At 40.2% G+C, this 26,815-nt stretch overlaps 1 protein-coding gene across 3 annotated transcripts in view; it reads left to right on the top strand.

The window, feature by feature from the left end:
• Positions 1-26,815, top strand: part of si:dkey-71h2.2 (low density lipoprotein receptor adapter protein 1) — a 45,047-nt gene that overhangs the window by 8,558 nt on the left and 9,674 nt on the right. For all 3 annotated transcript variants that reach the window (XM_034142419.1, XM_034142417.1, XM_034142418.1), the window contains exons 2-6: positions 13,699-13,841; positions 15,991-16,103; positions 23,676-23,790; positions 24,401-24,473; positions 24,820-24,906. In XM_034142419.1, the coding sequence (XP_033998310.1) occupies positions 13,699-13,841; positions 15,991-16,103; positions 23,676-23,790; positions 24,401-24,473; positions 24,820-24,906 (531 nt within the window). The remainder of the gene's footprint in view (positions 1-13,698; positions 13,842-15,990; positions 16,104-23,675; positions 23,791-24,400; positions 24,474-24,819; positions 24,907-26,815) is intronic.

The following is a 26,815-nucleotide window of genomic DNA, read 5'->3' as shown; positions in this document are numbered from 1 at the left end:
TAGGGCTGCACGATTTGGGGAAATAATCTAATTGCGATTTTTCTGACAGATATTGCGATTGCGATTTCGATTTGCGATATTTGTTTTTAAGCGACCCAACGGAAGTTTATTGTAAAATGCAGCCATATCTCCGGCTAGGAAGGTCGTATCAACGTGCTCCCGTCTCTCTAGCACCCCCGCAGCCCAAGCTACGAGTGAAAGAACTAAACTTACATGAAACTTCCGTTGGGTTGCTTTAAAGTCAAGCTTCAGTTTAAGATTCACCCTGTAATAGATGTAACACATGTGATGGAGCATTACTAACCTGACTCAGATGGTTTGTTTCACCAAACCATATAGGAAAGCTCCATTGGAAGCCATTTGGAAAAGGGCAGGCACTTTCAAAAATACTTGGCAGGTGACTGGATCAATCTGTCTATCACCTTCTATCATGGACCACTTCTGATTGGTTAACAATGGCTGGTACATGTGGAGCACAGCACTTCTGGTTGGTGTGGATGACTGTCACACAAGAAGATTTTTTTTTTTTTTTTTTTTTTTAAGTTTAAAAAAGAAAATCGCAGGCATCATTTAAAATCGCGATTTCGATTTAAAATCGATTAATCGTTCAGCCCTACTTTCTTCTCCCTTCATTGTCAAGTCAACTGTTTACTTTGTCCAATAGGTGTACTTTGTTTTTAGTGCTACTTGGCAAACAGTATCTTGCTTCACATTATAATCATCTGCATGTAAACATTGCACAGTGGACATGTTAGCATCAGTAAATGGTAGATATATGGAGGATAACTTTATCATTTTACTGCAGGGAAATCTGTCTAGGGGACAATATCTACCTGCTTTCCATCTAATGACGTTCCAGCAAAGGTTAAAGGTCGGCCACATTGACAAAAGGAAATTGAGCAGTAAAGCTACTGTGATGGTTGAGGTGCTGGAAAAGCAGTTATCTTTGTATAGTTTTGTCAGTGAGGTTTCAAAGGTTTTAGCTGAAACATGAGAACGACCACTTGGCAGGTCATTCTATGTCTTGTCAGTTAGTGGCTTATTTCAAGAGCTCTATACTAAAGCCTGTATTTTTGTGAATTCATTATTGGATCAACAAATGTCTGTTTTCCATCATTTTATGACATCAGTTCATTTTACAAAGGTGCTGCTTTGGGTTATTTAAAGGAGACACATCATTGATTTGATTTGGTACATGTAAACACTAAATGGAACTGAGCTTGGATCAGGTTGAATTAAACTCTAGAGCCTTTATTGTGGATTATTTTGATATTCAACATCTCACACTGTTGGCAAGTGCTTCGCCACACTAAATGCTCCTCCTGTCACACTTGTCTTCCTGTGTTTTTAATCCTGCAGTCCTTTTTTGAAATGTTAATAATGCCTCTTTTCTTCTTCCGTCATAGGTCTGGCTTTAATCAAAGCTTAGTGGGAGCCCTTCTGTCCTTTATTCCACAACTATCATTTCTGTATTAATGCCTTGAAATCCCACACGTGCATCACCTTAATTCTTCCTTGTGATCTTAAGGACATGACATTTTGGAATAAGGATGAATGAAGGATCTGAAAAGATGTGTTTATGCGGCTGTGACTAGTGACAGATAAAAACCTATTATTCTTTTGTGTGAAAGGTTACTGCAAAAGTAAATTAAATTACTCTTTAGGAACAACAACTGCTATATGGATTTTTTGTTTTCTTGTAGTCTGAACATTTTCCTCCAATAACTCAATTTCTCATAAATTACATTTTTCATGATGTGGATTTTTTTTCACTTTTTCCTGCCATCTTGCGCGTGTTATATTTGAAGCTACGAGTATATAATCTTCTCTGGTCCACTCCACAAATATTGATTTTAAAGCCTCGCCCTCATGTTATTATAAACTGCTCCACATCATATTCTATATTGATTTTCCTTGTGAGACCCTTGAGAGTATGTCAAGTGTATAACGTTAGCCACATATAGAAGTGTCGTTGATGCTTATATTTGGTAACTTTAATATTTATTTTATAGCCTTCTGGGTTATCTGCTTACATTTTATCACTGCTTGCCAGTTTGACATTGAGAGTAAAGGGCATCCTTTGCTCGTACAGTCTAACAGTAAATAATCCCTGTTTCCCCCTCCGTAAACCCAATCATCAAACCTCAGGTTAAGTGTCTTTTTTACAGCTAATTATTATTATTCTGTGCAGTTTCTGTGGACTGTTTTTAGCACCAACAAGGTTCCCGAGCCTGCCCTGAAGTAAAGTGAATTATGCAACACGGGGAAACCGAGAGAGCATTTCTAGAGATAGCTTCTGCAACAACACACACATAAACAGTCTCACACACACACATACACACACATACAGCTTCCTGTACAGTGAAGTCCCAAAGCCCAAGTCCTCTTTCTGTTTGATGTCCGGGGCAGCTGTCTGTGAAATGGGATATGCTGTCACTCCGGTGTAAGAATCTTTCTGAGCATGTTTTCTATTGTTATTGTGTGTGTGTGAGTGTGGGTGTGTGTGTGCATGTGCATGTAATAGAAAGAGAGATTAAGTATTGCAGATGTCTGTGTAGTTGTGTGTGTGTGTGCATGCGTGTGAACCTGCTCTCTCACTGGAGAGCTAAATCCCATCTCTGTGTGCTGTTCTTCTGAAAAATTCAAACTCCCCTCAACATTTGTGACACACCACGTCCCCGCCTGAGAACCACGGATCCCACTACTAAAAATAACTTTTGTAGTGCTATATAGAAACTCAGAATATGTGCTGTTAAAGGTGGGGTAGGTAAGTTTGAGAAACCGGCTCGAGATCGCTAGAATTTGAAAATACACAACCGGAGAAAATCTGCCACTTCCTTACAGAGCCCCTCCAACACACATCGAGACCAATGAGGGCACGAGATAAGTTTGTGCACAGATGGAAGGCTGACAGGCAGGTAGGCCATCCAGTTATTTTAGTCGGGCCGGCTAAAATAATTGGTCGTACTTTTTACAGTATTACGGCTTCCACAGATGACATTTTTTATGTATTTATTGTCAAAGCACTTAAGATATTCATTGCTATCGGGATGTTAAGAGCATTCCATGGAATATAACAAAAAGTATATCTCGAGCCGGTTTCTCAAACTTACCTACCCCTCCTTTAAGGTAAAACAAAGAGCAAAAAAGCCCAGTAGTATTAGTAAAACAACTTTTGATAGTTTCCTCTGATCACTGGATACTATATGCACATTTCAGCTGCTCTTTAGTTGTCTTGATTCACTTTAAGACAAAAATGATCATCACAAATAATTTAATCACAGCTTTTGAACATAACAATGATAGGTGCCCTTGGCTGAGTTGGAAAAGGTCATCTCATGATTTCAAGTGCAGCGTAATTTCCACTTGGCCCTGGGTATCTGGGCAGAAAAGCAGAAAGACGCACTTGTTCTTGTGTTTATTTGATTTGATTTAACATCATCAACTAAAATCTAATAGAAATAGCACAGTGCTCCTTGTAAGCAAAATGGAAGACCCACAGACATTCTTGTTAGCAACAGGATCAAGACTATGAGTTTGATGATCATTCATTTCTCAAGTTAAGTTTTGAATGTCGGATGGATTAGCAATTTTGTCATATATCATTTGCATTATCATTTTTGGATTGACAACCTGTGGTGTCATAAGCCTGCAACTAACAAATATTATCATTAGCAATTGGTGTTTAACATTCCAGGAAATCGACTTCAACGTCTAAGGTTATTTCTTAATATCTCTTGTTTTGTCATTCCAAAACCCAAAGATATTCAGTTTAATAGGAGAGTCTGTAAACTGCATTTACTGTCATGTTGCGTTCAAAATGACTTTCAATCATAAAAACAATCGATAGTTATTAATTGTCTGTCTCCTAATCAATAGATTGGTTAGCAAACCAATGCAGCTTTACGTCTTCAAGCTATCCTTCACTTCTAAAACTAAACCTATAAAACATCCTTGCATGAACAGTATGTGCAACCTTTGTACAGCTCAAGCACTCCTATTGATTGCCCCTTTGAACCCCTGATACTCCAGAGTCATGAGGCCTAAGGAGCGGGGGTCTCGGTGGTGTCAGACGAGCATCCATCACTCAGCAGGAAGGGTCTAAAGGGTTGTAAAGCATTAGAGGGGATTCCTGCGGGAAGCCCTCATCTGTTAAAGGGCCACAGATGCTCCGTCTCAAATGAGATCAGCTGCTCTCCAAGGTGACTTGTTTTGCTCTGTTGTGATCATGGATGGGAAAGCTAATGATTGCTTTAGCAAAGTGTTGTTTTCAGTCTGCGTGAGATCACAACTGGGATTCTGTTTTTTCTTTTATTCTCTCACAAGTCACAGCTTTATCCTTGAATAGCAAACAACATATTAAATATAAACCTATTGTTTCATGAGTGGATTTCTGTCGAGGGGAGCTATTTATAGTTGATGAAGATGTTGAAAAGGAAGCCAGCAGACTCCAGGGGGAAAAGATCTGTATCAGCAAAGAGAAACATGCCTGTTTGAATTGCTAATGAAAACAATCCTTCCTCGATGCTGAGCAATTACGCTTTATGAATAAATAGCCGTGAGGAAAGATTTCCTTTGGTATCTGCATCGGTTCTTTATACTTAACAATGTATTTTAGATTTCCCCTCAGTGGTTCAGCGTCTAAAATTGCAATAACGCTAAAATTATGATTTATATTGACCACTCAAACATATTAATTGATCAGTCAGCAGCATGTCTGGCATTGATAAACATTGGCTGCTGAGTCACTCAATAAAAAGGAGCCAAGGCAGTTTTAATGGACATTTACTGTGCAAGTCACCTCCATATTTAATGCCCTTTGCTCAATGAAAATGAAATAAATGTCAGACGATTGTAAACAATCTGTATTACAAACCCTCTCTCTCTACTGGAAGTGTTGTGTTTGATTAATTAGCCTAGTGAAGCAGATACATGACAACTTAAATGGCTTTACACAAGCTTTTCTGAATGAGGTCCTTATATTACAGCGGATAGGCCAGCAAGTCTTCAGACATACAGCTCGGGCTCAAGTGAGTGCTTTTCACACCCGGGTGGGTCCCATACATTTTAGAATTGATTTGGGGGAGGTAAAGGGAAGTATTAAGGCCGCTACACACCCACCTGAGACCAAAGAACGCGTACCAAAGGCGTCCCGACTTTTCCCGACTTTTACCGACTTTTACGTCAGCTACGTCGCCTGCGTTGGCTACGCCGCCCGCCTACAAACACACCGCAAATACTTCAGTCGACGAGTGGCAATAACTGTCCTTACCAGCAGGCAGCGGTAGTGTGAACAGCCAATCAGAGTGATTGCTTGTCCCGACTTTCTCTGACCTCCCGCGGCCGATTCAACATGTTGAATCGGCCGCGGGAGGAGTCGGGAGGTGTGAAAAGGTGCCGTAAAGAGACGACGGTGGGGGGGGGGGGTTTCTCTGGGACCTGAGGGGCTTCCCCCCCCGAGGGGATCCAAACCTGAAAATTATCTGCACCGCTTCTTACAGGACCCCCAGTTCCAATAGATGCAGGTCATTAGGTAAAAGAGTAAACAAAAATGCTGAATAGACGAAGTAAAAAGGCAGAAAATATGTATGTAATTTGGAAATAAATACAATTCAGAAGGTGGTGACACAATCATAGCATGGTTAAAATAAACCAATGCTCTGTTGACACGTTGTTTATCCACCCACCTTCTACCACCCCAGTTGAAATGTCAAGCAGCTTCTGCTCTCTCACAGTGTCCGACAGGGCTGAATAAGCTATCGCAGCGGTAACAGTATTGTTTGAAATGTCCTTATACATAATATTAGTGAATATGCATGACCCAAGAATATTGGTCTCCATACTGTATACATAATTCTGTTCTTAAGAACAAATAACAAGAACCTGATTGCGTAAAAAGTTACGAGTTGAACTCCTAATTTGACATTCAGCTAATACAGATAATAAAATAAAACACAAACTCTAGTTCACCTCAGTCGCCTGGGGGGGAAACCTTGTCGGTGGATTATTGTGAAGGTTATTTTCAGTTATGGTTATTATTGCAATGATCCTCTACGAATCCTACATCCTGAAAATGCAATGCTGCTTTTTTAGTTTTTTGAGAATAAATCATTGTGTGTTTATGTGAGTCATCCTGCACAGCACCGTACCGACTGACCGACCGACTGTCACTGTCTGCAGAGCAAATATCAGCACAGTTTGCACCGTGGGGTTCCAGCTATAAATAGAGTACAGGAAGTCATTCAGGAACAAAACTCAAACGTCTGTGTAATAATGCCTGCCCGCAAGATAACCCAAGTGCTAATCCCATTTCGTTCTCTGGACTGCTTCTGAGGACAAAGCATGCTTCTTAGAGTACAGAAGATAAGGCTGTGTCCCTGCTGTTTGTGAGTTGGTTTGATCGTGTCTAATTAATGATACACAGAGCCTTTGGAGGACGGTCCCTGATGATGGGGTTGAAGCATACGTTTTGCATAATAACTGCAGTCAAAGGCAATTTGCATTCAGGACATAATGGGAAAGTCTTTCATCAAGTAACTTGTGATTGTGTTTTCAGTTATAATTTTTTAACAACTTATCGCACATACTTTATCTTTCATGCCTCCAGGCACACTTCACAGTTAAATGCTGATTATCTCGATAATGTCAAAACGACACAGATTTAGTTCAGAAGTTACCATTTTAAAGTTGGTCCACAAAATATTATTCTGTGTTCACAATATTGGCAACAAAGCAACAGAACAGCCCAGTGGGCCTAGCTACATTGTCGCCCAGTTGCCATTGGAGCGTTGTTCGAACGTATGATGTCATTATGCGCATTTTGAACGGACTCATGGAAAATAAGTGTCTCTTTCTGCTTGTAGTTCAGAGGAAGCAGGAGACTGGAAAGGCTTATCAAAAACGGGATTTGTTGATGTTTCATTGCCTCGTTGGAGACTCAACTTCTCAAGGTTCAAGGTTCTTTATTGTCAAGCTAACATAGCTACAGAGTAATTATGTCGTTGAAAATCTTATGTCACAGGCTTCTCCAACAATGCAACATAATAATACAGATAGTAAAAGTAATACAAAAAGAAAAATAGTTCTAAAATAAAGTGAGTATGTGGAATAGTGCCGTACGAGTCTAAATACAAGTTATTGGAATGATATATATTAGATAGTAGATATATATTACTAAGTAGAAGATGAATGTTTTGAAATTGTTTCAGCAGTTCAATTGTTTAACAGTCTCACTGCCCGTCACACAGCAGGAGTTGTTTGTTTTTATTTCACAACATCTTATGTCATATGTTGGCTCTTTAAAGACCCAGCTTTTTTTGTTTTTTATACTTTTTTATAGATTATACAAACGATACTTGTTAAGTAATACTATACTGTATGTGCCGATATACTTTGTTACCTTTTGACAGAGACAAGCTAGCTGTTTCTAACAGTTTCCGGTCTTTGTGCTAAACTAAACTACCTCTTAAATATTTACTGTAGACATATGAAAGTGGTATCAATCTTATCATCTAACTTTTGCCAAGAAAGTAAATTCCCAAAACAATCCTTAAATGCAAACAACCCTAACCCTAATTATATCTCACCTCTTTGCATTGAAGTGTTGCTTATTTCATCTTTATAATTTGGTTAAGCAGCTACAGTTGTTTATGCAAGGTCAGGTATGATGTCTCTGTTTAAAAAAAATATTCTCTGCTCTATGAAGCTACTCCCATATTCCCAATCTTCCGTCATATTCCCAGTCCGTCCATACAGCTCCCACTTTGCAGTAGCTCTATTTGCTCAGCCATGCGTATCCTAGATAACTCACACCATCATTACGATTAACAGCAGAAAGGGTTTTTGAAATGAAAGCAATTAAGCAGCGGCGTTGGTGGAGAGGGGATTATGTTGAAAGAACCAGCACTGATTCATTCAGGGAACCTCCGAGGCAAACGGCAAACAGTTAATTCTTGAACATGAATTATTTTACATTAGTGATTTTTCCTTTGAGGGATAACGATTCAAAACTTGATGACAGACACTTAATGGCTCTGCTGTGTGAGAATATACACAATCTTCCCAAATAGACACAAACCCAATAAAGTGTCCTCATAGTCTTCATAGATTTGAATCATCCATTTTATTGGTTTTGCTTACATTTGTCTTCCCCCGGACAGTTTTCGTCAGTAGAAAATGAAAAGCATCAGAAATGAGAGTTTAATGAAATCTCTCTATAAGAGAGACAAAAGGGTGTGGTAGTTAAATCAGGATATTGTGGGAAATAAAAAGATGTCTGTAGCGGAGTTAGTGCTCATAAGCCCCAAAAAGCAATATGATTTCCATTAGTTTGATACTAGTGATTTAAAATAAGACGCCATGGAGAAAAGTAGTCCATTTTATCTTCTACTTGCATTTCTCTATTGTATCTGAGATGCTTTATATAGAATAGAATAGGGAGGGATGAAACCCTCTTTAATGGTCACACATGCAGAGCACACAGCACACACAGTGAAATTTGGCCTCTGCTTTTAACCCATCCTAGTACAAAGAGTCTAGTACTAGGAGCAGTGGGCAGCTATTGTACAGCGCCCGGGGAGCAATGGGAGTGGGGGGGAAGGGGGGTGTCCGGTGCCTTGCTCAAGGGCACCACGGCAGGGCAGGAGGTGAACTGGGACCTCTCCAAGTAGAAGTCCACACTCCATATTTAGGTCTGGTCGGGGACTTGAACCAGCGACCCTACGGCTCCCAGTCCAAGCCCCTACTGACTGAGCCACTGCCGGACCATACTTATATAGAGTAAGTTTGCATTTAAGGGACTTTTTAAAGAAAATCCCCTTATCTGTTACTTAGAAATACACACTAAACATGCCACATATAAAACTGTAAGTAAATGTATGGATTAGTAAGTTGATAATCAGGAAAGTTATTGGACCCTGCTTGTTACTAGATAAATATTTATGAATATTTACATTTGAATCAAAATGGCTGAACCATCCTCAGTTCCAACTGGTCATTTTCTGATTTTAATAGTTCATTATTGTCAGTCAAAACAAGATATAGGATATCACTTGAGGGCATTTAGGAAAAGGTTTACATGAGGTTTTGTATTTGTTCCCATTGGATATGTAATACTAAATGATGGAGGTGGGGTTTCATGTACTGCTCCAGTTCAGAGTAATTCCACTTCTTCTGAGCACTTTGTTATTTGTACACTTGCTTTGATGCCTAGCCAAGGTGTTCAGTAATGTGATGTGCAGGTACCACCTCCGTGCTGCCGTCTGTGGTTGCTTAGCAACATCGGCTGTTTGATCCCGTGACTCCATGTTTGTCATTGTTGACGTTTGAGGAGTGGCTCGTACTGTGGCTTTGATTGACAATCTAAAATATTAATACGTATCCCTGTGCTCCTTTAATAAGCTAGTCTGTTATATGTGAAGAGGGGGGAGGGGTTTCAAAATAAGTGGGTTCAATTGAGAGCCAGAGGAAGTGCAGATGAGTTGAGAAGGTAAGTGGAGGGATAGAATTAGGAAAATATTGAGAAGAGCTTGAAAGGAAGGACTAAGCTTTACTAGGTTCCCCCTCAAGGCAGTATCAGAAACCAGTTACACCCCCACCCTCCCACTCCCACTCACACACACCATCCCAGCCCACCATCTCCCCTGGATGTGCGGCCTATTTTCTCTGTCAAGGTGGTGTCCTAGATTCAAAGTTCCATCGGATGAGTAAAACAGTAAGGCAAAGAGATGATATTAGAAGGATGTGGAGGATGGGGAGGATGGGGGTGTCACTTGGGTCTAAAAAAAGAAGCTGAATGTTTCCTTTTTGATATTGGTGTTGGATTCAAACCTAGATGTTGTGTGAGGAATAAATGGCCTACTTACTGACCTGTAGGGAAATTGAAACCATAGAATGTGTTTGTTATTTAGACCTTTTTGACTCTGATGAAGGTACCTTGAGGAAACTTTGTGTGCCAGTGTGCATGCCCTTTCTTTCTATATTGTGCCCGGGTGCCCTTCTGTTTGTGTTATTAATTAACCGCCAGAGCAGAATCCCAACGCGTACGATCCTAACTCAGTTTCTCTGTGCAAATTCAATTACTGAGCGTGGATCTGGAAGACACAGCTGGTGATCACTGCATGTAGCTGAAGGCGTGCAGAGCACATGGTATCTATTATACTGCAACAGTCGGGTGAGCTACTGTGAAATGGCTACACTTGTCAGTTCCTCGTTCAACAGACTGTTGAATATATTACAGTGCTCCACATCTCCGGGCAATGGTATTTTAACTTGTAATATAACTTTTATGTGCTTACACTTGAGGCTCAGTGCAGCAAAGTGTCATAAAATTGCTCTGTGTGCCTGCATCGTAATACATTGATTCCTTTTTAGCGTGGGTCCCAACTGTGAGGCTTTGTGTGAACACAATGGAGACAGTGCTGCAGCAGCCTGGGTGTGAAGGGGTTGCCAGGCATCATTTTACAGATGCAAACGTCACCAGTGCACCAGAGCGGCATCGCCCGCCCTAATCTTGTTTTGTGCTTTTTTCTTTTTTTTTTAACAGATGACCTTGACATTCATTCTTTACTAACACACACTCACACACATGACACATCCACACAATATACAGGTTCAAATGTTCAGTGTTCCTCTATTTTCTTCAACATGTTAAAATCCAATTCGCCTCCCTCCCGCTTGTGCCTGTCACTCTTCAGTCCTGGTCCCTCTGTAGACTCATACAGGATTTATTAAAAATGTAAGCGCTCCTCTTTTAGGGGGATAATATATTGGAAACCCTGCAGCATCAACATGAAGCTCATTAATAATTCATGTGTGTAGCCTGGTGAAGTCACAACATGGACTAAAGCTTTGTAGTGCTGGGACAGAATGCAACAATGGATTCAATCCTCTGACCAGGGGTTTATGTATCACAGCTAAGAATGACCCTTACTACATTGAAGATTGATGTGGGTGTTGATCAAGGTTCAAAATAAAAACTGTTTGGTATTTACTCTTTGTTAAGCCCCAAACATCCTTGATTTGTTTTCAATAATGGGAGTAAGATATCACACAGAAGTAAATAAAATCAGGTCATGACCATTTTGTAAACTCACCAGCAGATTGTATCGGCTACACTTAGCTTCTCAAGGTACGCCAATACGATACGTTTGTTGTAAACTGCGTAACCTGCTGACTTTTTCATGTTTCCAACATCATTTTATAAATACAATTATCCTGTGTAAAAGCCAGTAATCATTTCCAGTTAAGATGAGGACTATCCAATGAGTTTGGCAGGGTAAGGCTACTTCTGGAAATGAGTAAGGTTGTGGTTGCAATTATTAAACTTCCTTCAAACAAAATAAATGTCAGGAGAAACTTCAAAGTCTGATAAACCTTAGCAACATCTTGGACACACGTTGTTCCAAACAAATATTATACGAACTCTAAGCCCTATAAAGGGAAGAAAGCTCATTCTTAACCAAGTAAGTTTGGTGCTTTTTAAACAAAGAATCTTTGTTCCCCAGACAACTTGGAGAGGTTACTCTTAAGCCATGAGAATGTTGGCATTGACTTGGTATACATGTTTCTTGTGACATCTCGTGTGTTGACCTTTGCAGATACTGTATCTGTGGTTTTATATCAGCTGTGGGCTGATGCTTTTTTTGTCACAACAATACAATGTGATTAGAGTTATGTTTGATTTGTCCTTTTGAAAAACTCAACAGTGAAATGGCTTTTCTATAAATGTGTCGCCTATCTTCTTACCTTACCTTGTTAGAGTGATCTTGAGCAGTGTTTTGTAGCTGAACCTCTGACCTCCTGTGGGGAGGGGGATGGGCAGCGATGCATTTCCCCCTCATGGATCAATAGCGCATTAAAGCACCGCTCTTTAATGGTAGTGGACCTGCCGCCTCGGAACAATGAATGGCTGTAAGTAGTAAAGACCATTTCTATTAGACCAAAGGAGACTTTTAATCATGACACACATCTCTTCCAGCACAAGCCAAACGCAACCAACAATGCTGCCCACCATTACTAAACCACCACAACCCAAGCAGCCTCCACAGAATGATTAAAGATGATTTAATAATTCATAGTTGTTGTAAGCGCTGTTAGTGGACGGTGCGCTGTGCCGTTCTCCTTCACAGCTGCATGGGGCCTGCCAGTGACAGATGGCTCAGCCCGTGTGGAGAGTTTGGTGCCAGTATAGCCCAGTGGAGTGTTAGACATTTATTTTGTGTGTCTCTGTCTCCATCATTTCAGTATGTGAGCAGAAAATGAATCTGTAAAGTTCACCTATTATGCAAAATCCACTTTTCCATGTCTTCTATACATACATACGTGTCCCCTCTGTGTAAAGGGACTCGGAAGGTTTCAGGACAAAAGATTATTTCTCTTTGAAGCCACTTTGTGATGTCACAATGTTTGTTGTGGGTTGTGTAACCATTAGTCAATAACCAACAAAGGTAACACTCGCCCACCATATCACCTTGAATGACCTCCAAGAGCACCATTGTGTTTTTTAAACCAATCATCTCGCAGAGGGGCGTGGGGAGATGTAGTTCATTAGCATTCAACGCTACAGACACAGAATCAGCACTTTTAAAACATGGCTGAAACAGAGGGCTATATGGCATGCTACAATGATCTGTTTGGTATTTAGAGCCAAACACTTGAGAGTATAGTAGGGGACCTTGAAAGAAAAAAGGACACAAACGAGAGTGAAGCATGGGTATGGTTCCCTTTATCACAACTTTGGTGTTTAAAGGCTGCTTTTATTTGTTGTGGATTCATGTCTCCCTTATCAGCCCGTTATATTTCTGAGAAAACGTGGTCTGTTTCGTAAGTTATCCCTCCCCCGGTGCTCCTCTGCAGGATTTCCAGGCTTCGTTTGGAGATATTTGAGGCTCTCTGCATGGGCACCGTCCCCCCTTTGTGTGTCCACCCGTCTGCTAAAGGGACAGCTTGCTGCTACCTGTTGGAAATCACAGCAACAGCAGGACATTGCAGTGCATTGTGTACAGTTTATCAAAGCCCTGCTGATCCTCGGTTTGTTGGGCCTGTGCGACACGGATCCACACTGTTCACTTTTATAGAAACTACAGCATCCAAGCAACAGATCTCAGTTCAATAGGATGCTTTCTAGTTGTACATTCAGAAAAAGGAAAGAAAGTGTCCATTGTGTGGATCACCTACCATAAATCAAACCATGTGTTTATTCTGTCAGTAGAGTTTAACTTCTATTGTAATGATTATCTCACAATGCACACAGACCTTTACACATTATGTTATTATATAGAGAAATAAGAAATATTGCAGGGATGTGACATTTCATGTTAGGATGATAATATCACATCATTTGTCTGACTACAGCCACATCACTGTCTGCTAACCTGCATGCTGTCTATGCTGAGTTTTTAAAAGTCTGATCAACAAACAAAGAAGACTTTAAACTAACTTTTTTAGAATTGAATATTTGTAATGTATTTAAAAGTATCTTTTATGGAGATCATGTGATTCCCCTTACAAAATAACTTATAATTTGATCCCCTTTGTGATATTTAACGAGTGGATTATGTGAAATCTTTACTATCATTCGCAAGCATCATCCTCAACCATTTTGAAAGCTGATAATAATTCTATATATATTTCTTGACACATTTCTTTCAGCTATTTCAGCGCATTTAGCTGATTTCCTATATCCTTTGTTCCTAACAGAGCTGCCAGAGAACTGGACGGACACCAAGGAGACCCTGCAGGATGGGATGGTGTTCAACGTGAAGTACCTGGGGATGACTCTGGTGGGCCAGCCCAAAGGAGAGGACATGGCCTCAGCTGCCATTCGCAGAATCGTTACCACGGTGAGCCACTGGTCCCTTTTCTTAGTGTTTCATGATGGAAGTTGTATCGGCTCTTGAATCTTGAATAGTTACTTTGATGTCATTGTAAGTGCTGGACGAAGTACAAATAATCGTTCTGATTGTGAAATTAGCAAGCCACGTTAATAATAATAATAATAATTCTGTAGGCAAGGTCAGGACCTTCAATAGCAACGTGTAATTTCAAGAGTGACATTGTGAAGAATTCAATTACAGCCATGCTTTTTATAGAATCTCTCCTGGGGATTTGGGAAATGACAGCCTACAACTGCAGTGCACATTTTCTGAACAATGTAAAGGGGAATACTTGTCATTTTAGTTCACGTTATTCTGATGATCCAGGAAGAAATGTACCGAGGATGATCATTTATGACACATTTAAACATTGTTGCACCAAATAAAGTTCCATCTTTTCTTTGTGTATATAAAGAATAGTGCATCCTACCTTGGGTACCATTACAGGCAGATTTTAAGTAGAAGATGTGCTTTATGTCAGTAATATATCCCTCACTGCTCAGCAAATATAGTCTTATGGGCAGAAAACCAATGTGGCCTTTAATGTTTGCATGTGGGAAAAAAGGTCCATTAATGGGAAAAGTTCTGTAAATTATAACTGTTTATGTAATATAATCTGTTATTCCCTTGGTGTGTAGTTATGGTTGGGTTCAGTTTTAAATCAAGGTCAATATTGTTGCATGAAAATAGCTGTTAATCCAGGAGTTGCACATGTGCAGCAGTCAAATTATTGATATGATGTGTATTATACAACACTGAGCCACACAGGGAAGGATTTTTTATTTTTTACATCAGTTTTGAAAACTGCCTTATAACTACATTCAAACCAGTGAGTTTCTAGACATACAAACAATATATTTACATATTCGAAACGCAAACATAACATTTCCTTCTTCAGTGTGTCCTTCACGCACACCTTTTCCCTGAGCGCTGCCAACAATAAGAAATGTCTAATCTGCTGAAAGGAAAGCCTGGCGCTGGCAGCCGATTCATAAACCCCCCACTTCTCAATTAGAGACTGAACCGAAACCTAATGGCAGGATTAAGATTCAATTGATTTACACCAGGAGGACAGGAAAAGCAACTGAGTTGTCTCTTGTCTGTTCCCTTGGAAACCAATCAACCTGAATGGGATTACTGAATACATTTGTGACTTTTCCCCATTTGCTACATGCTTCAGTCTGGCATGATAACACAAGACGGAGGGACCGAACGTATAGAAGAAGCTGAATTTGGCGTATCTCAAGCTGACAGATTGGTTTTTGCCTCGTGGCATGACACGAGTAACATGACAGAATATAACGTGGTTGTTAACACTTCCTACATGGATGAGCTGCCGCACTCAGCCACAGCACTTATTCCCTCTCTGATATAATGCCAGTTTTACATATTGTAAGTGCTGCGGGTTTCAGCAGAATGTGCTGTTCCTCATCATCATCTCCAGGGCATTTAGGCTCCTACAGCGTTCCTGTTGTCCTTCAGAAGTCCTGGTTATTCCTTTTAAGCAAAGATCCCGCTTCTTTTCATCATCCGCTTCTCCTCGGTGCCGGCCTTTATTTCACCTGCTGCAACAATAGAAGCGTTTTCCTGCAGGGAGAATGGAAAATAAATGATGAAATAATGTCCTTCTTTCACCCTCTGTATTCCTCCACAGTTATCTACTGATTCTTAACCTCATCGCACTTGAGTGTGAAACTAAACTGCTCTCATTTGTCAGCTAATTGCATGCAAAGGAGGTCATTGTCATAGTCAACAGGCGCTCTCTCACAGACCACCAGCTCAGCACTCTGCTCCTATTTCCTGAAACTCCAGATGGAGCAGAGCGGCAGGGGGAGTGAGCGGCTGCCAGCCTGACCTCGAGTTGCATGTAGCCCTCGTTCTGGGCTTCCCGATGCGGCTTTCCTCCCCCCCCCCCAGTTCTGTCACTTTTTATAAATTCCCCACATTTCCGGGGCAACTCGCGCAGGCTGCCTAGTTTTGCTTGGCAGCCACTGTCGCATCTCTGGGGTTTTCGGCGTTTCATCAGAAGTACGTTCATGCTATATTTATGTCAGACAGCTCCCTATTGATTTTTAATGTGAGTGTTAATGTGTTTTTTTATATTTCATATCCACAGGCCAGGGCCAGTGCCAAGAAGTTTCGGAAAGTAACTTTGACGATCTCTCCGAAAGGCATCATCATGACGGACACAGAGGCCACGGACCTCATAGAAAATGTCTCCATATACAGGTAAATCAAACGCCCCCGTCCACTTTCCGGCGAACATAATGCATTAGAGAGAAGCGGAAAATTCGTTTTTTTATGTCTTAAAGCGGCTGAGTTATTTATTGCACCTCAAACAACAAATACAGTTAAGTTTTCTATACTTCCTCTACAGAAAAAAGGACGGATAAAGAAACGATCTAATTCAGAAATCACAGTTTAAGTATAAGCCTTCTGCCTGCCACTCGTCCACCGGCAGACCGACCGAAAGCAAAGCTGTCTATGCCGTCTGACGGTCTGACACGATTTTAATATTTTTGGAGTCATTATAAAATGTCTGACCAACAGAAATATTGTTTTCTGGCATCACTTTAAAATGTTATGGGGAAAATCGGCAATTTGGTATGAGGGCGCATGCTGAAAGTAAGATGGCGCAGCGCCCCTGTTACCCGGTTTAGACAAAACCCTGATATATATATATATATATTATTATAATGGAGAGACTCTTAAAGTCCCAATAATTACAATATTTTTGAGGTTGTCATTATGTCAAGCCATGTGCTGGTCAGTGAAAAGGCTAGGGCTACTGGCTTCAAGCAAATAAATAAAAATATCATGCAAACCATTAAGAACTGCATGTAAAACTTAACATTTTCATATCTTATTACCTCCAGAGGTAAATGCCTGACTTTATAAGCGTGGCTGAGCAATATGTCATAAAACATCATCACTTAACAAGGGTTTATTATTCGTGCTGTGCCTAACAATGCTGTTAATCCTCCGAGTCGAGTCCTAAAAACAAAAATAGTGTCTTCATCTGATTCTTGAAAATACTGATATGTTCTATGTAGGTCACTTTCCTCTCTGTCCATTGCTTGCCTCCTTTGTGTAGGAATAAACCGAGCAGTTCTCTGCTCAAAGCGATTGTGAGTTTGATCAATTCAGCAGGAAACCAATAATGGGAGGCCAGGAGGGGGTCGCCGGGGGGACGTCTCATACTGTTGCTCTGTGTCAATGAAAGCTGACCTTTTTCAGCGCCACGCTAGGTTTCCCTCTACCGAATCAGTGAAAGGAGAGAGAGTGTGTGTTCGTGTGTGTGTGTGTGTGTGTGTGTGTGTGTGTGTGTGGATTGTGTCTGTTTGGCTGGCTTCCTCTCTCTGGATAGCTCCTGTAATATAGATTGGGCCTTGTGTAATTGATCCTTACCGTCTAAATATCACATGGCTGGGCTGTGATTACAGAAGAGCTCTGATAAAAGAGGCGGTGTGTGATGGAGGATATATTTGATCGGTGTGTGTGTACGTGAGTGTGTGTGTGTGCCCCTTCCTGATCCACCTTATCAGCGGTAACAGACCACAGGCCAGGGGAATGAGCCTCGTCTTTGATCTCCCTCTCTTCTCTCCCTCCTTTCCTTCCCCCCCTTGCATTTATCTAGTAAAGCAATCTTACCTTTCTGCTCGTATTAACATAAACAGAGCTCTGAACGCAGGAATACCCACGACTAATTGCCCACTTTGAAACTCGTGCCGCCAATACTCCGGAGTAATAATAGAGGATAGAAGGGGCCACATGCAGAGCTCGGGTAGACTGAGGATTGATTTATCCCCTTTTTATGAAACCCCACCCCCAATTCAACCTCTTCCCCCTCCTGTCTTATGTCTTATTTTAGTTGCACATAATCCATTTATTGGCCAAGACAGCAAGTGAAGGGAAGAGGAGACGTGTCGGCCTGTTTATGTGCATAACAAATAATGGAGTTAAATAGTGTGTGTGTGTGTGTGTGTGTGTGTGTGTGTGTGTGTGTGTGTGTGTGTGTGTGTGTGTGTGTGTGTGTGTGTGTGTGTGTGTGTGTGTGTGTGTGTGTGTGTGTGTGTGTGTGTGTGTGTGTGTGTGTGTGTGTGTGTGTGTGTGTGTGTGTGTGTGTGTGTGTGTGTGTGTGTGTGTGTGGGTGTGTGTGTGTGTGTGTGTGTGTGTGTGTGTGTGTGTGTGTGTGTGTGTGTGTGTGTGTGTGTGATGTGTGTGTGTGTGTGTGTGTGTGTGTGTGTGTGTGTGTGTGTGTGTGTGTGTGTGTGTGTGTGTGTGTGTGTGTGTGTGTGTGTGTGTGTGTGTGTGTGTGTGTGTGTGTGTGTGTGTGTGTGTGTGTGTGTGTGTGTGTGTGTTTATGCAGAGTTAATTGTGTATTTGCACTCAGTGGAAGCAGGGCTGTTTCCCTCAGGCGAAGCTTAGCGGGGGATAGAAAACAGACAAGGAGGCATCGTGCCATAACATTGGAAAAAGGATCCTCGCAGCCATGACCTCACCCACCCACACACACAATGAAATATCATCCTGTATCAGTGGCAAATAAAGTTTTTTTAGATCCCAACATTGAGTTCAGCAGCCTTCACAGCCACTGGCAGCACATTTCACACTGCATTTAATTTGTAATATCAGACATTCATATTATATTCTCACCAGTTTGATCTTCCAACATGAGGTCTGCATTGTACTGCTGCTGTAGGTCTACATTCTCGCGGGGAGGGAAAAAAACGACACTAAACATTTGGTTTGTTTTAAAAAAATAGGGGTATTAAAATATACACTATGATGATATTTTATAAATGGCCTCTGGAGCTTAGATATACACAAGAAATGTTGATATTATAATCCAACATGTGCAGGCATTTTTTTTTTTTTTTCCCAGAACAATCCAGGAAAACACTTTTTTAAGTGACAGTGTATAATGATGTTCAACATCCTATAAATGTTATGATATATAACAAAGTTAGACGCAAGAGCACGTACCAACTGGCTGAAACTGTTCTTTTTACTCAGACAACCGATCAGATTATAAATTTAATAAACAAATGCCCTGTATTTCTGAATACAAACTCATTTGTGACAGGCTTATTTGTGCAAAACTGTAGAAACCCGGTCAAATGTTTCGGTTTTGACAACTAATTTAATCATGCAGTTGTTGTTTTTTAGTCATAAATAATATTTTTGAAATATGCTCGCAGTACATCTCCCAGAGAGCATAACACTGCAAGGTGTTGAGCTCCCATCGGGACTCTGTTTCTGCTTCATATTCTGACAGGAGCTCTCAGAGAGAGACCAGCATATCAAGCAGCAAAACCCACGGGTCAGAGGAGCTGTACCTGACACTCCACCTGTTAATGAGGCACGCTGTTCTGACACATCCTCACATCTGGGAGATATGTCTGTCGGATCCCCCAATCCAAGTTTCCTCTAACATCTTACGGTTTCTTTTTCCCATTTTCGGTTTGTTTGAATCAGATTTTTTCAGCATTTGGAAAGATGTGCCTGCTTTCCTGCAGCAAAAGCAAAATGCTGTTTTCCATGAATGCACTTATGTCGGGTATAAAGTTGAACAAAAGTAGCTCATTGTTGTGTTTACCGGCATACCTGCTTCATTCAGTGTATATAGAGAATTTGAGGCTTTGATGTGTCGAGTTATATTCACGCTTTGTACTGTAAATATTTAAATATTTCGACTGATATTCCCTCGCAAGCACCGGTGCTCCACACAGTGAGGAGATCAAAGGCATGCGGTCCACAGAGGCCCTTTGGAGATATGATGCTCACTGACAGCTCAGCTTCTGTTGTTCTAGCTTTAGTGAAAAACTGTCAATTATTTTTTTTTCAAGCTGAAGGCTTATTCTATGAATGTGATCCATTGTGTGGCAGTAATACATATTTTCTTTTTGCCTCTTTTAATGTCTTAATAATGATTAAGAGACCTCCCACTCCATAGAAGTGCACTGTACTGTAAATGGAGGAAGCTTGTGTGTCTTTGCCAACAAGATGAAATCTTAAATGTGTATTCACTCCAATGACAAATAACATTATTCACACATGGATGCTATGTTATAATGACGATTCTTGTTTGTGTATTACCCATATTATATGATAATTCATAGTTGTGAAATTCTTGCTGTTGATAATAGATTCTTGCTGATAGTTATTTATCAGCCACTGTATATGCGTTGACCTATTTGCTAATTTTGTTTGTTTACCGCTGAAATCTCGTCTTGAAAACATGTTGTTGACAATGGACAACATTTCTTGTTGAAATGCGTTCATAGAAGTCTCTTCCGAAGCTTCTCTGTATCTCTATAGATAATAGATACTGCCATATACGATAAGACAGAGGAGCGATGAGTTCAGGGCCCGGCTGTGTTTGCAGACTTTTTGTATCGTCAGGGTACAGTCCTGCTCTGACTGTCAACCTGTTTTAAGAATCTTTGGGGTGCCTTTTTTTCATTAGAACATGTTTGGGGTAGGGACTGTTTTAAGAAGAGGTGTGATACATTACAACAACAATTCAAATCAGTGGCAAAATGAAAGGCCTTTTCACAATATTTGCCACGGCCAGGGTGGTTATTTTCTTTGTCTTGGTTTGATGGTTAATTGACCGTTATTGAAGTCATAAAAAGAGAGAAATATTCTTGAACTTGGTGAAGGGTTAAAGCATGGGCAAAGGGAATGACCCATTATATTAAGGAGCAGATCAGAAACATGGAGCGGATGTACACTTTATGTTTCAGTAATGGAAATGGCTTTGGAGTGCCCTTTTTAGTTTCTTCTATTTTATATAGGGAGGCGTGTGGCGCAGTGGGTTAATGCGCTGATCTTCGAATCAGAGGATAGCTCGATAGAAGTTCGAGTCCCACTGCAGTCAGCATGTCGTTGTGTCCCTGGGAAAGACACTTCACCCCAAATTGCTCCTGTGGGGATTGCCCACAGTATTGAGTATGTGCTGTAAGTCGCTTTGGATAAAAGCGTCTAACAAGTGACATGTAATGTAATGTAATATAGTGTTCTAAAACCATTAAACATTCATTCGGTGTATTGACAAGAACACTGCTTTACCATTACTACACTAATTTAAGGACTATTGATAGTACTGTAATACTACAGGATGCATTATTCTGTTGTATATAATGTATTACTTTATAATCAATAATTTATACAGTTATTAATATAATTAAAATACCAACACTATGAAAAGAGAGCACACAGGGGAGGATGCATCTCTGTCAAGGCTATCACAATTAAAGCCCACACTAATAAGTTCAGGTTGATCAACATATTCTAGGAATAAAGTAGATATTATCTTATTAAGAAGGTTAACCAAGGTTATATTGAACACTTTGGTTACATCACACTTGTTTTCCAAACTAAAATAGGGCAACCCTTTCAACTTTTTCTCTACTCATTTTCCTGCAATTAAGGCCCAAATATAAGTTAAAGCACGGAGGGGGGAGGAGGGGGAGGAGGAGGAGGAGGAGGAGGGGGGGGGGGGGGGGGGGGGGAGATACAGAGCCGGGTGTCATGGGCATTGCAATGTGGGTCATGCATCAGTGGTGCAAGCCAGCAAACAATCTGAGCAGGGAGATCCGAGCGCTGGTGATTTCATGCTTGTTGTTTGATGGAATAAATTACTTTATTTTTAGTGCCCCCGTTGAAGTGGTGCGGCAAACGAGTGTCTGCCAGCTGCAAATCCCCTTTGTTTACGCTTTACAAGTAACTGTAATGATGGCGAATTACATAGAGATCCACACACCACTGAATCCATGTGGTGTAATCCCTCACTAATGATGATGACATGCCGTCTAATTGAGATGGGATGATTTGATCTGGGCTATTCAGAGATGAATAACGTACATAAGTAGAATTCTATACCTGGCTAATGAGAGTGAAAGGACCAAGTCTGGCCCTTGTGCTGCTTATGTTTCAAATATTTGTATTGAGCAGAAGCATACAAGTGTAAGCAATAGTACTGACTTCTTTGGGGTGGAAATCATGCTTCTCTTTTTCAACATAGAAGACAAACAGAACAGCCAACAAGAAATAATACAGAAAAAACATAGCATGACAGGAATACCATACTCAATGATAGACATAGTGGGAGAGAACATACAAAATAGTATGTATAATTTAAAATAAATAAATCAACTTAAAGGGTGCAAATGAGCCCAGACTGCCCTTGTGCTGCTTATAATAGAAGATGTGTGTTTAATTATAATGGCCAAGGTTGCTACGGCTCATTTACACCCCTGATTGAAAGCATCACATGACACACTCTGCTGGTTCAGGTAACAACACCAGGAAGTCACACGCGGTGACTCAAAGTCGATTGCACTTCTAGTAGCCTGCAAAAAAAAACAACTGAGGAAACATATCCATCGGTGTTGTGCCCGTCGCTTCAGTAAACCGAGGTGTGGGTGGGGGAGCGAAATGGCTTGCTGGGCTCTGTCTAGATTGGTTTTAGATAACTATTGAAAAATAACTGGCCATGGCTGTCACAGGATTTGCAGGCAATTGGATTTCTTCAAAAACAGATATTAGATCCAGAAGAGATTCAGTGTGACTGTGAGGGAATGAGATTTCAAAGCGCAATATAGCCGCAGTGGAGATCAATTCGCATTTCAAGACTTGGGATTTATTACAGACAAAAAAAGCTCTTATATTTCATCAGAAGTTGCAATATATTGTATTCCTGCATCTGATGTCATGCGGTTTCACGTGCCTTTGTGTTATCAGGGATACTTTGCGGTTTGATTTGAGAGATTTCCATGTCTGGATTGGTATGGAAAATATTTCAAGACTGTCCTTAGATTTATTTATTTCTTTCAACTTATATATATCAATATTCCAATTGCTTGTATATAGACTATTCTCCACTATTTCTATTCTATTCTATTTTATTTTATTTACTTGCACTATTTTATCAGTTGTATTGTGTTGCACTGTGGGAGGAGCCCGTGACCTAAGATTTTCATTGACTACACTGTAGCTATGTACGAATGACAATAAAAGCCTTGAATCTTGAATTTTTAAATACTGCATTTCTGTTAATAAAAGTATCATGCTGGCAGAGTGCTTATGGTATTTAGAGCAGTCCTAAAATCAAATATGATCTGAGAATCCACTTCAAAATCTGAAAAACTATGAAAAGTATGAAATGGAAACCCTGTAGAGTGGCTGATGTTCTTTTATTCATGTTTTGTATGCAGCATTTATTATAAAAAGAGACCATGAGTCAGAGTCAATTTTCCGTCTGAGTCTTTCATGGAAAACCTTAAATGTACAAAGCAAAAAATGTCAGTCGATTTTTGCATAATAACACGCATTATCCGGACATATAAAGTACTGAAAAGCCCAGTCACACCTTCAAGCCTCTCTCATGGTGGCACTGCTGCTCATTTGTCTCCCGCTCCTCTGTTCCCAGCTGTGGGACTCCATCAGCATAATATTCAAAAGCAGCGTATCTCATCCTGCAATCGGTTTGCTTATGCATATGGAAAAGGTTGAGAGCAAAAAGCAAAGTTATGGCCTGGACCGACATGTATGCAGTGCAGTTTACTTTGATGTACGAGGAGGGATTAAGAGTGCGAGCTAGCAGATGATACACTGGTGTCCTTTGTTCTGCCTGTGTGTCCTGTGATTAAAAAGGATCTTATTCTTTCATTCATGTTATAAATTGGTTGCCGTTGGATGCATTTGCTCATCTATCATCACGGATGCACTTATTTCAAGCGGGTTAATTGTGTTAGTACATTTGAATAATGTTGTTTGTCTCTCTTTTTCTTGCAGAATCTCGTACTGCACAGCAGATAAAACTCAGGATAAAGTCTTCGCATATGTCTCTCAGAGTCAGTTCAACGAGACCCTGGAGTGCCATGCGTTTCTCTGCCAAAAGAAGAAGATAGTAAGTGTGCCACAGTTGTGAATTTGTTATAAATACCTGTTTGTGTAAAGCTATGTTTAGCTTGATGTACAGAAAACTCTTGGGCTTAAGCAGGTCTTAAAATCTGATTATTTAGGAAATTACTTTATACAAGGTTCATTGGGATTTGGGCAGCAGAGCATAAATGTAGCTAGTGTGTGGCTCCCTCTAGTGGCAGCACAGCTCCAAAGCCTCCTCTTTATACTGTTGGTCACACATATTTTGAGAAATTGATAAGATTAGAAATAGTATTGTCGTAGTAATAGTTTAGCTTATTATAACAAATGGTTACTTCTTACTCAAATACATCTATATATCACAGTAGATGGTTAAAATATCAGAGTAAAGATTAACCCTTAATAAATGTCCTAGTAGTTGTGGTATGTGGTCATTCAGAATAATGCGTTAATATGTGTTTAACAAAGATTATATTAGATGTAATACTAATATGCTAGTATTTAGCAACTTACATGGTTAATATTTGTACCGTTTTATTACAAAGCATTTTATTGAGTCATAACTAATTATTACATTTTATATTTCGCTATTTTTGTCTCATTACTTCGTTTTTTTCCCCATCTCTTGTCTCCAGGCTCAGGCTGTGACATTAACTGTAGCGCAGGCTTTTAAAGTAGCGCTTGATCTTTGGGAGATTGCTCAGGAAGGTGAGTTCACTGAACAGGAAGTAGTTACATTTTTACTTTATGTTTTAAAAAAAAATCATTCAATCAATCAAATGTTATTTATATAGCCCTGTGTCACAAAGTACACATTTGTCTCAGGGGGCTTTACAATGTGTACAGCATACGACACCCTCTATCAGACCTTTGCTAAAATATGAGTTGAGATAATCTTTACTCATACGACGCACTATATGTACTCCCTGTATTTAAATTAAGAATAATTGCTGACAACCAAAAGTTAAAATATTATCACATTTCATTTCTATCACATAGCTGGATCATCTTATTTTCTTCAGGTCAAGTTTTGAGAAGTGTTTTCTGTCTGCAGACAAAAGCAAGAAAGCCAGGACTTGCTGTTCTTGTGCAGCCAGCAAAGGGCAGACGGAGACAGCAGGCCCTCAGTGTGTTCCAGCTGGTACGTTCTCTTCATGTTTTCATTTCCCACAGGGCTTCTCTCTGTACATTATTTTAACTGCAATAATGAAAAGGTTTCCTGAAGGTTAGGATTTAATTTCAGTGACTTTCTATAAAGCATGGTTTCGTATTTGGGGAATAATCAACACACTATTTAATAGAGGGATTTGAGGGGAAAGTTTGGAAAAATACTGATTTGTTTTCTTTCAGAGTTTTAGATGAGAAAACACATGTTGGTTTAGGACATCTAAAGCTAGAGCCAGTATGCAATTACCTTAGCTTAGCATAGAGATTGGAATCAGGGGGCATCACTCTGTCTGAATGTAAAGAAAGTCTACCAGCAGTTTATCGTTATGTGCCAGGAAGTTAGTGTGCCTCTCATAAAATATTTGCACATAATTCCACTTGTGAACACAATGTGTTGTTTTTACTACAAACAATGCATGTAGCAATAAGGACATTAACAAATTGCTGGAAGGTAAAAATACATTCCAGAGGCAAATGTGTAAGTGGCACTCTTCCTCCCATTTCCCAAGTTTTTCTTTAACAACAAGTCATACTCTCGTCATAGACATCCGTCCTCTGGAAAGCTAGCATATATTGTTACCAGTGAGAAAGGGGCAAGTCGAAGTGATAATGCTAACAGAGACTCCACAAGGTCAGCTCTACAGTAAGTGAGAAATAACCGGTGTGTGTTTCAAACCATTAACGTTGGCATACAAAATATGCTGTTGCACAGATAAACTCATTACACATAACATTAGCATGTACTGTATGAAAATACTGCTGTTTCCCCAAAATATGGCTTCCAGTCTCTATCTGTCAGATGTGTTGGTGAAAAGCCCAACAATAGATGAATGCAGTTTATACAGGCAAAGCTTCACTCACAAATAACACCTGGCTCTTACCAGATTTCAAGAGCCGACAGCTTATTATCCACACTGGGCTTACTGGGAGTTATGCATATTGTGGTCATGGAACAGCAGTTTGAAGCAGAAAAACAACTCCACATATTGATCTCGTCAGGCTTTCATTCAGGTTGGTTTTTCTACAGCTTTCTGCCTCCAATTGCTTTCCCATCATTTTTGAGTGTTGCTCATTTGATTATAATATTGCATTTTATACTGACAGTCTTATTATTGGTTACATTTACTGCAGACTTTAGAATTACAATCGGTAAGGCCAGGATGAATTGAGGTGTTGTAATTCCAGGAGATAAAGAAAAGGCAAGATGATTATCATCGACTTTTCCAATAAAAATAAACCGTAATATATTGTCACTGAAATGAGAAGGCAATGAAATGCAGAGTGAGAAAAGACCACATTTCTCGAGACTTAAGGATTTTATAATCCTCGTAAACCCAACAGTATCTAGCAAACATGAATAAGTAAACGCTACTGTAGTCTGTTGCATAGTGACTTTAAAATGACCTTGTGTGCAAACCACGACGAGTCATTTTGTAACACACATTTAACTCCCGTCAATCAACCACATACACTTGGGATCATTCACCTAATTATCTGCCACTCACTACTCAGTCAGAGTAAACCTTAAGTACTTCCCTATGGCCGTGACATTTATAAGCCACATGTCTCCCACTCCTGAGAGGGTCAAAGTGTCTGCAAATGAGACCTAATCATCCATTCAGTTTGTGGTTAGTTAAAGGCTGTCAGTCCAGCTTCTTTTAATTCAAAGTAGCTCCACTTCCAGTAGCCCGAGGACACAGAGAGAAAATGTGATGTGAAGCCTTAAGGATCACGGGAGTAGGTCGAGACAGAAAGAAGTATGAACGTTTTTCAGACTGTTTAATATTCTGCCTGTTGCAGAGGAAGCTGTGAGCACCACAGGCTGGATCTGATGTTTTACTGCAGAGACAGAACAAGTTGACAAGTGTCTTCTTCTCTCTCTG

The sequence above is a fragment of the Trematomus bernacchii genome, unplaced genomic scaffold, assembly GCF_902827165.1.
Source record: "Trematomus bernacchii unplaced genomic scaffold, fTreBer1.1, whole genome shotgun sequence".
Taxonomy (NCBI): domain Eukaryota; kingdom Metazoa; phylum Chordata; class Actinopteri; order Perciformes; family Nototheniidae; genus Trematomus; species Trematomus bernacchii.
This window is presented reverse-complemented; position numbering and strand designations above follow the sequence as displayed.